The 13,747-nt window shown below is 40.1% G+C and overlaps 2 protein-coding genes across 9 annotated transcripts in view; one reads left to right on the forward strand and one right to left on the reverse strand.

Annotated features, from left to right (window-relative positions):
- The window catches only part of poln (polymerase (DNA directed) nu), a 58,762-nt gene extending 58,482 nt beyond the window's left edge, over positions 1-280 (reverse strand). For all 6 annotated transcript variants that reach the window (XR_013121113.1, XM_076973728.1, XM_076973727.1 and 3 more), the window contains exon 1: positions 129-280. Coding sequence is in view for 5 of the 6 variants with exons in the window: in XM_076973728.1 (XP_076829843.1) it covers positions 129-267 (139 nt within the window). In the remaining variant the exon portion in view is untranslated. The remainder of the gene's footprint in view (positions 1-128) is intronic.
- LOC143475780 (prostaglandin reductase 1-like) lies at positions 113-9,359 on the forward strand. Of its 3 annotated transcripts, none has more exons than XM_076973733.1 (9): positions 113-244; positions 3,433-3,557; positions 3,644-3,689; positions 5,647-5,706; positions 6,299-6,466; positions 6,833-7,106; positions 7,279-7,384; positions 8,904-9,037; positions 9,168-9,359. In XM_076973733.1, exons 2-9 carry the CDS (start codon positions 3,449-3,451, stop codon positions 9,276-9,278), a joined length of 1,008 nt encoding a protein of 335 aa, XP_076829848.1. In that variant the 5' UTR covers positions 113-244; positions 3,433-3,448; the 3' UTR covers positions 9,279-9,359. The 3 variants fall into 3 exon arrangements, with proteins under 3 accessions (XP_076829848.1, XP_076829850.1, XP_076829849.1); XM_076973735.1 differs by having other exon boundaries at positions 8,919-9,037; XM_076973734.1 differs by lacking the exon at positions 113-244 and adding an exon at positions 357-493.
- Positions 9,360-13,747: the final 4,388 nt, after the last annotated feature.

Genomic DNA, 13,747 nt, shown 5'->3' on the forward strand with positions numbered 1-13,747 from the left:
ATTACAAATTATTCCCTATTTTATCTGAAAATGCATTTTATAATTCCATTTTTTACAACATTTATAACACGCCTACTGATGTATTTAGACAGCGAATCAGAATATTTCAGGATAATAAGGACGTTTACCCAGTGGAAGAGAGCAAACTAGCGTCACTTTCGCTTGTTTGCTAGCCAGCGTCGTCCTGGTCCTGGTCCTAGTCTCGGTCCTGGTTTCTGTCTGCGTCCCGGTTTCACAACGAAGTGTACGTACAGCCACAGCGCGCATAGATACAGTGATAAAATGACAGCTGGGTTTTCTTTAATATATTTGTTTTCTTTTTTGCGGGAGGCGTAAGGGAAAAACGTATAAAATGAATGCAGAGTTGTGTAATGCTTTGGGTTCATTTCTTCGTGCAAGTGCAATATCAGGTGTGCAATACGCACGGGGAAAAGTTGGTTCTTTGGTTATCCTAAAACTTCAGTGATGAATGTTAACAAGCTAGCTGTAACAGGTGAGGATTCTGGTAATGCTCACTTTACCGTATAATCCACGACGCTGAAGTTGGTTATTCGCAGTTTGAGATTCGTTTGGTTACTTATTCGCAGCTCCTTATTCGGCGGCTGAAGTTGGTTCCTTATTCAAAAGGGTGTTTTCACGATGCGTGTTTGCTGCGCACTTTGTTTAAAAGAGATAGATTAAACAAACGAGCATACCAGCAAACATTTAAGATGTTATTGGTTCCCATAATGATTTTGTGAATGTAGGAAAAAAATACAAATATAATGAAAGCATTCCTATTGTAAAATGGTTTCTATTTCAAGTCGTTACAATTGTATGCTATTTGTACATGATGATTGAATTCGTCAGCATTTCTAACGTGAGGAAACATATTCTTAGATTTGAAAACTAAAAACACAGAAATGCTGATCTAGAACACTAATTTGAAGAAGAAATACCAGCATACAACATGGTATATCGAGCAGTGGGCATATAGGTGAACAAATTTAAAGGGGCAGATTCAGAGGCTTATTGAAGGCCTTATTGATGGTGGGCCAGAGAAATAACAAATGCATCATGAAGTACAGGTCACTCCCTAAGAGAGGAACCTGATTTTAGCCTGATCCAACATCATTTAATACCTCAAATCTATCTGGAAACACTGCATATTGAGTAGTTAAGCGCACAGAAAGCGCATTGAAATGATTCAGAGGGGCATGTTCAGAGGCCTGCTGTATGCCTATAAGGCGTCGGGCCAGACAAAGCAACACATGCATCATACGTAAACCGTTACTATCTGTAAGAGAAACCTCATTTTGGCCTGGCCCAGCATAATTGTATGCCTCAAATCTAACTGGAAACACAGCATATTTTGTAAAGTGCACAGGTGAAATGGTTCAGAGGGGCAATTTCAGAGGCCTGCTGTATGCCTGTAAGGTCTTGGGTCAGGCAAAACTCAACTGTATCATATATGGAGATAAATCTGTAGCAAAACTTGAGAGCATTAAGGACCCAATTTGAGAACTTGTAAAACAAAATCTGTACATGTATTTTTAATTTGAGAACTTGTAAACTAAAAGTTGCACTTGTATTTTTGATGCGAGAACCTGTAAACTAAAAGTTGCACTTGTATTTTTAATTTGAGAACCTGTGAACTAAAAGTTGCACTTGTAGTTTTGATGTGAGAACTTGTAGAATAAAAATCTGAGCGTGAATGTTAAACAATTACACTGCACAACTTCAAATCTACTCTGCTCGACTTTTGCAACACATATCTCGGTGTACGTGTTGCAAAACAGATTTATGCACTTGTATGGGGAAGTGGGCAGGGCGGTGGGCGGAGCAGTGGGGGATGGAACAAGAATCGTGACTCAGCTTATTTTTCGCTGCAAAAAGAAAAGAATCTGAGGCTGAAAAATTACGGATAATTCTGTCTATGATGGCACAAACTAGCTAGTGACAAGTAGTTTTCTAATAATTATCATTATTTTTCTAAGCAAAGAAACAACATAATGACATTAGATTCAAGTTTCATCAAGTGCCTTTATCAATTCTAGTATTGCTGTCTAATACCATTTGCCATGCTTGTGTAACCCTATAATTTGAATGCCACTATTATTCCAGGTCTTTTTTACGAGTGGTGGGAAGAAAGATAGTCGGGTTACAAGTAAAGTAGAATTCTCTTTATTTCCAGCTGAACAGCTCAGGACAGGATAACTGGTAGTAGCAACTACACACGCTTCTTCTTCCTCTCTCTCATGCGAGCACCAGTTCCAGCTCCCAAGGTGTCCCTTAATTACGTATTTTCTGCTACTTTTCCCCCCACGCTTTGAACCATTCAGCTTATAATGAGGTGCAGCTTTTCTGTAGATTTTTCTTCACCCGTCAGGGGTGGAGCAGAAAGTTAATCAGGTGGTAGTTAAAGTTGTAAATTAAAGAAGAAAGTGCTAATTTTCATTTAAAGCAGCAGGCACGACGGATAAATTTTTTCAAACCAACATGTGTTGTACCGAATTCTGACTCCCCTCATTTGCACACACATTAAGACACTACAAAACTCAAATGCATCATACATAACTAGTTCCTATATGTAAAAAAAACCCTGACTTTTGCCTGGCCCAGCATCATTTTATGCCTCAAATCTAACTGGAAACACAGCATATTGAGCCCAGGTGAAATGGTTCAGAGGCAATTTCAGAGGCCTGCTATATGCCTGTAAGGTCTTGGGTCAGGCAAAACTCAAATGCATCATACATACCTGGTTCCTTTATGTAGGAGAAACCTGATTTTGGCCTAGCCCAACATCATTTTAGCCTTCAGATCTCACTGGAAACATGACACATGGGAGTGGTGCGTACAGGTGAAATGGTTCAGAGAGGCAATATCAGAGGCCTGCTGTATTCCTCTACAGTCTTGGGCCAGGCAAAACTCAAATGCATCATACATAACAGGTTACTCTATGTAGGAGAAACCTGATTTTGGCCTGGCCCAACGTTATTTTAGCCCTCAGTGATGTCGGGCCAGGCTCAAACGAGGTTTCTCTTACACATAAGAACCTGTTATGTATGATGCCTGAGTTATTTGCCTGGCCTGATGCCTTAAAGGTATACAGGAAGCCTCTGAAATCGACCTCCTGAACAATTTCATCTGTGCACACCACTGCATGTGTCATGTTTCCACTTAGATTTGAGGGCTAAAATGTTGTTGGGCCAGGCCAAAATGCGAATAAGTAACCAAACGAATCTCAAACTGCGAATAAGTAACCAACTTCAGCGTCGTGTATAATCCTCAGTGTTGCCACTGAGTTCTGTGTGACAACGATTTTGCACTTTATTTTGCGTTTTACACATAGAATTAGGGAAAAACTTGACAGAATGCAGTAACTTCTCGAAGTGTGTGTGTGTGTGTGTATATGTATATGTAATTAATAATTTGTTAATTGGTGAAATAAAGGTCCCGGAACAGAAGGATGGTTGAAGCCAAGGCCTGGGTCCTGAAAAAGCATTTCAAGGGTTTTCCTAAGGACAGCGACTTTGAGCTGAAGCACGAGCAGCTGCACGAGCAACTCCGTGATGGAGGTGGGCGCACCAAATGTGCGTTTTCTTCTTTTAAATGGCACGTATTGTCTTGTGTTATTCTTTATTATCATGGATGTCCATTTCAGAGGTGCTTTTGGAGGCGGTGTTCCTAAGCGTGGATCCCTACATGCGGTAAGTGTTGTAGTCAGTGGTGTGTGATGTTGGTTGTGAAGAGTGATCTATAGTTTATTTCAGTGTCGGTTGAGCATAGTTACTTTAAAATTAAATCCTTAAATAATAATTTATTTTTATTAAATCATATGTACTTTTCTGTAAATACGTCCTGTAAAGCAAAGAGTAAAAACGATGTTTTCATTTTTTAATTCATTTCTAAATTTCATTATATTCTAACAAATTATATACAGTGCAACAAAGTAGTATTCAGCCCTCTGCAGATTTACACATTTAGAGTTAACTTTTAACATTTTGAAATTTGGACTGTAGATGGGCCTGGACATGTAAAAATTGTCCTGATAAGGACGGTATTAGGCCTGTCACAATAACAAAATTTTCAGTACGATATATTGTCCCAGAAATTATTGCGATAAACGATAATATTGTCATTTTAAAGTGCCATTATAGACATTTTTCTTGCTTCTGGGCTCCCCAAAGGAGCTTTAAGACAATGTGCCACAGTAATAATATAGTAGCATAATAATACAATTACACCAGTTGGCAGTAATGTATTGTAAAGCTCATGTATGGGGTCATATTTGAGCTTGACCACATATTTGTAGTGGCAGAATAAAATGAGGTGTCTTTAATCTCCTTTAGAACGCCATCTTTCACTTCATTATATAAGGTTGGAATGGCAGTTTGGGAGATATAAGTTTTCTTTGGCAGTTCATACTGCTTGTCAAATCTTTGCAGCATGTTTATAAATGTTTTCTTTTCGACCGTATTTAACGGCAGCATCTCTTTGGCTACATAGCGAGTTAAGCCTGGTTTATACTTGACACGGCGCGAGCGAAAATGACGTAATCGCGGTGGCACCACCCGTGCGCGAGGGCCTCGCGTGCTGTCGATTCGCGAGGTCGTGCACCTCTCGAATTTTGTAACTTCGCGCGGGCCGCGCCTCAGCGCAATGAACAGTCATGTTTGCAGGGTTCATACACCTCTACAAGGTGGAATTCAAGCACTTGTATGTCACTTTAAAGGTCCATTTCAATATTTCCCAGCACGTTAAATTTAATTAAGTTAAATATTTATACATATACTCAAAATAATTTGCTTTTTATCACATTATTTAATGGTTGTTTATTTTCAAAATGCCCAATCTTAGCGTCTTCACGTTCTCTCATGTTTCGTCCTGGAATTACAAGAGGCCTGTATTTGTTATCGTAATACAAGAGAACTGTTCATCCAGATATATTTGTTGTGAAACGCACAAATTCCAGCACTTTTCAAACCTGAAACACAAAGCAACATTAAAGTTCGTCAGGTAAATGTTCCTTCCACTGTTTTTGAGGGGTGTTTCTTTATACTACCACATATCGTTTCGAACAACGCTTCCACCGTTCGCTGAGGTTCACGGGAGGTGGGCGGAAACGCGCGCTACGGTCACTATAATAAACAACCATTAAATAATGTGATAAAAAGTGAATTATTTTGAAAAATTTCGAGTCCTTTTAGCCTTGAATACGTTCGCTAGCGAATACATCTCGACCTGTGTGTGGAGGCACTGTTATTGACGCATACACTCTCCGTGTACTGCACTCATTTCCTAACCGGTAGATGTCGCTCTACCCTTAAGGGGGGAGGAGGTGCGAGAGAGCAGCACTGCATGTCTTTCTGAAATCTAACGTAGTTGCGATTTATTCTCATGTAAACAAATTTGCGTGAAAACCCAATGGCCAATTATCGTCATCAGCAAAAATGATTGCGGTTAAAAAAAATTATCGTCGATAATGTAATTATCGCGACAGGCCTAGACGGTATTTAACTAAACATTTTATTCCCATGTTTGCACATGCTTTAACTGTTTCTGTGTGGTGTTGTCTCTTGTGATGTTGTAGTGATATTAATAGTTAAACACTTCTGTCTTCATTTGGGTTCCTTTGTTCCTTTAAGCGTTTGTCGTTTTCCACAGGCTTTATAGCCGTATTCGAATGCAACCAGGGGATGTGATGATTGGAACCCAATTGGCCAAGTAAGAGAGACCAACGCTGTTCTTCAGCACAGGTTGATCAGTCCACATTTTGGAGGCCCCCTCCTATTATGCACCTGATTAGTTCATGGAGAACTTTATAATGTGCCGCTGGTCCAGTAAGAGTGAGACACAAACCTGTATGGGATCATCATGGTCTGGAGAGGAATCTGATGTGGAGCAACATCATCTGCAGTTAATTTCCTATGAGAAACAAGCCAGTGTTTTTCTTAATGTTCACGTCCATTTTCTTCAAAGTGAGTTGTACAACTGGGTTGGATTTTGGCAAGGGATGATCACCTTTAGCATACCTTTGGAAATAAGTAATGCAAAAATGTGGGTGTGATTTAATGGGAAAGTAGATTAATACAAATTATTTAGTGAAGCAGGTTGGTTTGTATCAGGTTTTGTAACTCACAATAACAGCACTGCACTACTAACTTGCATGTGTCATCATTGCTGTGCTTTCTATGTAAATTCAAAGCATGTTCTAGGACATCTAGTGAACTAATTTTATATTCAAACACAAGTTTTTATATTCAAGTAACTTTTGCACGTCGTGTGAGATTGTTACGTTTGTTTGATTGCTTTCCAGAGTCATTCGGAGTAATAATCCAGAGTTTCCCGTGGGCATTCATGTGGTTGGACCATGTGGCTGGAGGTCACACACGGTATCTGATGGGACTGGTCTCACTCGGGTCCTTAATGACTGGCCACTAAACCTTTCTCTCTCTCATGCTCTTGGGGCTATTGGAATGCCAGGGTACAAACTCCCTAGTCATCTTTACATAATAGTGAAGTTTGTAAAACACCAAAATTTATTTAAATGTAAATTAATTTTAAATAACCACGATGAAGGATACCAAAGATGTAAGCATTATAACGGCTAGTTCAATAACTTGGAAATTGTGAACTGAAGAAGTGTAGTGTTTCAGGTTTGCCTAGTTGTGGTACTTACAATAAGCATGAAACCCTCTCCTTTTGCCAGGAGACTTAAAAATATAAAGCATGTTTCACTTACCTGCACATGGAGAAACCAGTTGATCATTTTAGCACCTTGTTCTGTTTGTGTGTAGTTTCAATGCATTTATTTGTGTGGATCCATTTTTCCCTTTACCTTGCCTCACAGATTGACAGCTCTGTATGGTTTAGAGGAGGTGTTAGCCATCCAACCAGGGGAAACCCTTCTGGTAAATGCAGCGGCCGGTGCTGTGGGGAGTGTAGCAGGTCAGATCGCCAAACTGAAAGGGTGTAAGGTCGTGGGGTCAACTGGGAGTGAGGCTAAGGTGGCTTACCTGAAGGAGCTGGGCTTTGACCACGCGTTTAACTACAAGACTGTGCCATCTCTGGAGGAAGCACTGAAGCAGGCCTCACCCGAGGGCTACGACGCCTACTTTGATAACGTAAGGAGATGGAAGGGTTTTAGCTTAACTGGCAGTCAGCTTTGCATATCTGCTGTTATTTAAGCCGTGTGAAAAGAAAAGGATAATTTCTTGTAACGTTTCTGGTTTAAAATGTGAGTGACTGATGATTTGTCTTGATTCTCTGAGGAGCTATGTCTGTTCATCTTCACAGGTTGGTGGATATTTCTCCAGTATCGCCCTTACACAGATGAAACGCTTTGGAAGGATTGCAGTATGTGGAGCGATTTCCACATACAATGACAAAGAACCTCAAACAGGTCTGCCAAGATTAAAGACTAGATATCATACCTTTTTGTGTGCATCTAAGCATATGTATTACGGTAAGATGGCTAACCCTTAAAACTATTCCTAACCCTTGTCCCCATATTATTTTGATATATTTGGGGTTGAAATGTGTGAGAAGACATTGTCGTCTTAGTGTAACGGATTCACAGCTAGGGTTAGGGTTAGTGTGGTGGATCCGTTAGCGGTCTCTGCTCTTGTGTTTCACCTCTCACCAGTAGAACAGGAATTTACACGCGCACACATTCACCCATTCTTCCATCTTTTATTCGTGTGGTATAATGCAGCACTGGAAGACAATAAGAAAATGAGTTTTCTTATATTGGAGTGGCTACTGCAGTTCCATTGTGATCGCTGTGTACATGAGAGGAACAGTCCATTAAATAAATGGGGGTTGGGGGATGGGGGGTGTGTGCTGGATTTTTGCGTGCGATTACCGTGTTTTCCGGAGTATAAGCCACTATTTTTCACTCCATGATTTGAACCATGCGGTTTAATGGGCTGCAGCTTTTCTGTAGATATTTTTTCACCCATTCGAGGGCGGAGCAGAAAGTTAATCAGGTGGTAGGACAAAGTTGTATATCAAAGAAGAAAGTGCTCATTTTCATTTAGCACATGCAAGCAGCAGGCATGACGGATAATTTTTTTTCAAACCAACATGTGTTGTGCCAAATTCTGACTCCCCTCGTTTGCACACGCATAAAGACACTACAGATGATATTCAGGAGTTACAGTGACTGTAACTTAGTTCATTGAGCACACTACTTTTGTCCTAGCTATATATTTAGACATAATACTGCTGTAAGTCGTGAAGTCGTGGTCAGAGGTCAACTTCGGTATAGCCCGTGTGTATTTTATTTAAAATAATTAACACCCTTTAGCCAGTGTGTCTTTGGACATAGATATTGCCATTTGCTGTGATGGATAATTAAAGTCTAGCTCTTATTTATGCATAGAAATGTAAATCGACAATATAATCTGTAGCGTCTTTATGCGGATAAACGAGGGGAGTCGGAATTCGGCACAACACCGGTTGAAAGCCAAATCTGTCGCACGAGAAATGCTACAGGCACCGTTCAGAAACTGATCAGTTCAGTTATGTTCAGTTAAATTCAGTTAAATGTATTCAGTTCAGTAGATATATGTGGCTTTTAGCCCGGTGCGGACACTGAACTCGCAACGTATTTTCAGGAGGTACCCCTCATTTGGCATTCGGATCCACTTACCTGGTGGCGGAAAAATCAAAATGGATTCCCTCTTCTGTCAAACATTGCTAGAAAATATATGACCATTTGCACAATGAGCACTCCATCGGAGCGTGTATTCAACACGGCAGGCAACATTGCCACCTCGTTTAGATCGTCTCTTGAACATGAACATGAAGACGGAAAAATAAGATATTTTAAATTCACGTTATTCACGTCATTATTAACAATATTATGGCCATAATTTTTTGTAAAGTATTTACTTTACGACGAATCCATACCGTCACAGCCCTAGATGCCACAGGTCCTTACCCACAGCTGAGCATGGTCTTGAAGGAGCTGCGGATGGAGGGCTTCGTGGTTGTGAGATGGGAGGATAAGAACCAGGAGTCTCTGAAGAAGATGCTCATCTGGCTTCAGGAGGCAAGTTGTGCCTGTTTGATCCTTTCCTGATTCAGGAAACAAAAATGGAAGAGTTTTTGGTGAACATCAAGAACAGGTCTATGCAGTATTCAATCTATCGTTCAATCTGAGTGTGGTTTGTTTCACGCAGGGAAAGCTAAAGTGCAGAGAGCATGTGACTGTTGGCTTTGAGAAGATGCCTGCAGCCTTCATGGGGATGCTGCAGGGTGACAACATGGGGAAAGCCATCGTTCAGGTCTGAGGGCTGTGCTTCTGTGTTGAGGGCTGTACATTATAAAATTGCATTGATAAACATTAAATAAAATCTGATTTGATTTTGGTACATCATTGTGTTTTGATGCTTCTGCCTTTCCTAAGATTGCATTTTGAACAGCGGTTTAAGTGACGGGTCTGGTATTATTATTATTATTATTATTATACTTGTATATACTTACCACATTTATTAATACTCAAGAACACTAGTCAACACATGCTATTGAGCCCTTTATTTCCTTATTCCATAGCACTATGGCTATATTTTTATGCTATGGATTTTCTGAGGCAGTCTAATGAAAAATCTGTTCCACATATATATATTTTATTTGTTTAGGGTTATGTTGTCTCTCATATCCTAACTCGTATTTTTAATCCTCTGTAGTCTCATTTCATAGCTGAAGTTATGTTTATGTATGGCAGGGGTGTCAAACTCATTTTCAACATAATCGTTACCCACGGAGGGCCATATGTAAATTATAAATGTACCTACTCCTTAATGTTAAATACCTCTGAATTTATTACTTATTCAAGTTACAAATATTACAGATATATTTGCGTAAATGTAAAAAAAATGTTTGCTTGTTGCAGTTATTATAACATAAATCCTTTAAATTTGTTAGGTTATGAAACCCACATCACTCCATCAATCAATGATCAAACTATCCAAGTGAATAAAGAAAAATGTATCAAATATATCACATTTACCTTACTTTGTTCAAAACTTGAAATATCAAATTACTGTGAAAATAGCGAATGTGCTTCAAAAACGCTCCCTCGGAAAAAGACTGAAGCACGGCGATTTCTTTAGCCACAACAAAGCAGCTTTTACTGCCGTTTCGTTTGTGGTTGTGAACACATTCTGTTGCGATCGCAGTTTGCTTTTTAATTCTTTGACAATTTGTCGTTTTTCTTGATAGCTAATACTAATAGCTAATAGCTAATTCTTGATAGCTAATAACTTAGCTCCGTGTTTGGTCGCCGACATATATTGTACTCTTTGACAACTGCCACCGCTTCATACCCGTTTTTCTCCTTGAAGCGCAAACATCGCTTTCCCACCTTTCTTGAAACACCCTTCTATCTGCATCAATGTTTGTCTTCCTGGACATTTTGGGATCATTATTTGTATTTCCCAATTACACTTATTGGGAAAATCGCATCGATATGGAAATACTGCAGTATCGAGATGCCGTCACTTCGCGGGTAACATAATTGTGGGAAATGTAGTTTTTGCTCACTTTTACTTTTTTTTTGACAATTTGGCTTTTTAAGCTCCCGCGGGCCTTGAGTTTGACACCTGTGATGTATGGTGTGATTAAAATTCTGAAACCCTTAAATGGTGAGCACAATAAAAGTCAGAAGCAGTTGGGTTAGATAATAAAGTACAATGATTTATTTAACAAAGTATGGATTAATCCAGAGATCTCAGTTACATACACACAAGGCGTCTGTCGCAGAGAGCTAATTTCCCACTCCGAACTCTCATCTTTTATACTTTTAATCATCAATACACACGGTGTCCATGAGATGAACATGAGGTGATTAACCAAATGTGATTGGACAATACATGAAGTAATTAACACTGATTTGACAGATGCATATTAGCCTCTCCCCCCGCATGCTCCCTCCTCCTGATGGCATGATGGACTGAGTGTCGCCGTAGTCCCTTCTAAGTGGAGATTGGGGGGGGGCTGGTGCCTCCAGCGAGGTCAGTTTAGGAACATCAGATTAGGAATGAGCCGAGGCCGTCCAGAGAGACGGCACTACACTTCTGAGGCCTACTGAAGCCATGAGGATAACACATATATGCAATAAAGCTCTATATACATCTAATGTGTTTAATATATACTACGAAAGCCTGGCATAAATGGAAATCATCAAATTTCCATCACAATGGGGAGGCAGCCTCCACATGGTTATTCAGTCTGTAGTAACTGCAGCACTGGGTCATTATAACTCATTTGCATAGTTACATTTGCATTGTTATGTTCTGCATATTATGAGCTTGCTACTTTGAGTTCTAAGAATAGGCATATGAGTAAGTTCCAAATGCAAGCAAGGTACACAAATACTACTGCCCCAAGCACCCCCCCCACCACCCAGTGAGCCGGGTTACTGGGGTAGATGCTGCATGGGCTTCCAGGCTCCTGTATTACTTGGAGAGTGATGGACAACACTGCCTTCAGGATCAAGGGAGGGGGCCTCAAAAGTTTCTTCTGATCAAATCAAATGATGCCACCTGACAGCACATGGGTTGTTTCCTTTTCCATATGCATGAGATTCAAATACCCAGTAAGCCTTGCCGTTTCAAAAACCATTCTAAGAAAGTATGAAATACTGTGTTCAAAAATGGCCTACTACATGCTATTTGCATAAATAGTCTCAGAATCAGTATATGCAGCATGTGACCAAATACAATTTGCCAGTACGTGAACGATACCTACATGATGTACTACGTCTGTCAAATTTTTCAGTACACGACCCTGTACCCTAGAGCATCAGTGCCTTGCTAGTAGACCATGATGTAGTTTATTTGCTTTACCACATATTCATTACATTAATTACAGGCAGGTTGAGACAGCATAAACCAGAAATAAGGCTATTTGAGTTGAGCAAATGCTAAGATCTTCTCAACCTGACAGACACAAAGAAAGAACTTAATAAGTTTGAATGTACTTCAGTAAGGTGTGAAATAAAATGCATTATTCTAATTTTTTTTTCTGTTTTTAAGTTCTTTTTGATCTCACTTCTTCCAGCTTTCAAGAGAGGCAGTCACACTTTATCTCTGCTCCTGCACTCCCTCCCTCCTGCCCTGCTCAGCTTAGATTCTCTGTCTTGTCTTAGTAACCTGGCGGTGCTCTTCGAATTTTTCAAAGAAAATGGATTTGATCAGGTGGTCTCTCAACGCAATTGGCATTATTTTTTCCACGTGGAGTCATGGTGTGGGGAGAACCCACATGTCTGGACGGACCGTCCTCATCTGGATATGTGTTTGGCTCAGGGAAGACGTGGCGTAGTTTGTGTCTTGCGCCTCTCTCCATGGAAGATGTTGAGGATTTTATTTGGAACTTTGATCACTGGGGCTCTGCCGATTGCATTAGGTGTTTGCCCTGGTGTATCGGGAAATTAAAAGTGGGGTCTGAACGCCCACGAAAATTGCCCAACTTGATTGACGCGGTGGGTAGAGCTGTTGGAACTGTTGGAACTCAGACTGTGACTTTTAAAAGCTGGATTTGATCATGGATATCAATGCTCTACGCGTGAAGCAGGATCAGTTGGGAGACCGCTGACTTAAGGGGAGTTTGTGTGCTCAAATACTCAAGGACGAGCTCCTTGCTAAATTCTTCGTTCATGATTATCTGCATTGGCGCCCAAACAAATTTCTCCCAGAAGGTCGTCGTCTTGGTTACCTGCTCCTGCAGAACGTGAGCTTAGCAACATTTTATATTTCACCAGAAGATGGCAGTAGACTCAAAAAAAGCTATTTTATATTTCACCAGAAGATGGCAGTGTATGCAATACTATACTATACTATACTATAGCTACAGATGGCAATGTATACTATACTATACCACTCCTCCTCCCAAAATGCCAGGCTGAATGGATGGCCCCACACATGTTCACTTCACCGAATCTGTCCCTGACTGCAAAAAGTTTGGACACCCCTACTTTAGGTGATATTATTCAAAGTTTTAATGCACATTTTCATTTTTATGCTGATGATACACAGATAAAGCTGGTAAATTGGTTAATCTTACTAATAAGATTACTACTACTGTCTGACAGCTATAAAATTCTGGATGTCTCAAAATGTTCTTAAGCTAATTGTTGGCTCAGAGGAAATGTGTAAAAAGGTGCAGTTTAAATGCAAAGCCATTTGTGAGAAATCTTGGTGTGACTTCTGATCCCAACTTAGTTTCCCGTTACACATCAAGAGGCTTCTTCAAACCTGCTTTTTCCAGCCCCGAAATATTAGTAAAGTTAGAAATGTTCTGCCCTTTTCTGACTTTGAAAATATGATTCATGCTTTTGACTCCACCCGTTTGGATTACTGCTATGCTTAATTATATGTCCGAACCAGCGAGAGCTCACTTGTCTACAGCTTTTTAAAAGTGTAGACTCATCTATTCTCACTAGGACAAAGCATCAGAAACATATTACACCAGTTTTGACTTCTGGTGGTGATTTCTGGAGGACTACAATCCACGTTGGGAGATCGAGAGACTCAGCTTTTTGTCAATGCCTGTGTCTTTATTTAGCCCAGTAAGCCACTGTTCGGGCATTTTGCGCCTTTCTCAGTTTTCTTTAGAGCTGCTGTTTTGAAGTCTTTATTTTGCGATGGACAATAAACACCTTGCAGTAGGTGTAGCAGTAGATGTGTGAGTGGGTGGATGTCCTAAGAATAAACTACATTATGATATTGTAGCAAATGTGCTTACAGCATGCAGTCACTGA

The sequence above is a fragment of the Brachyhypopomus gauderio genome, chromosome 14 (assembly GCF_052324685.1).
Source record: "Brachyhypopomus gauderio isolate BG-103 chromosome 14, BGAUD_0.2, whole genome shotgun sequence".
Taxonomy (NCBI): domain Eukaryota; kingdom Metazoa; phylum Chordata; class Actinopteri; order Gymnotiformes; family Hypopomidae; genus Brachyhypopomus; species Brachyhypopomus gauderio.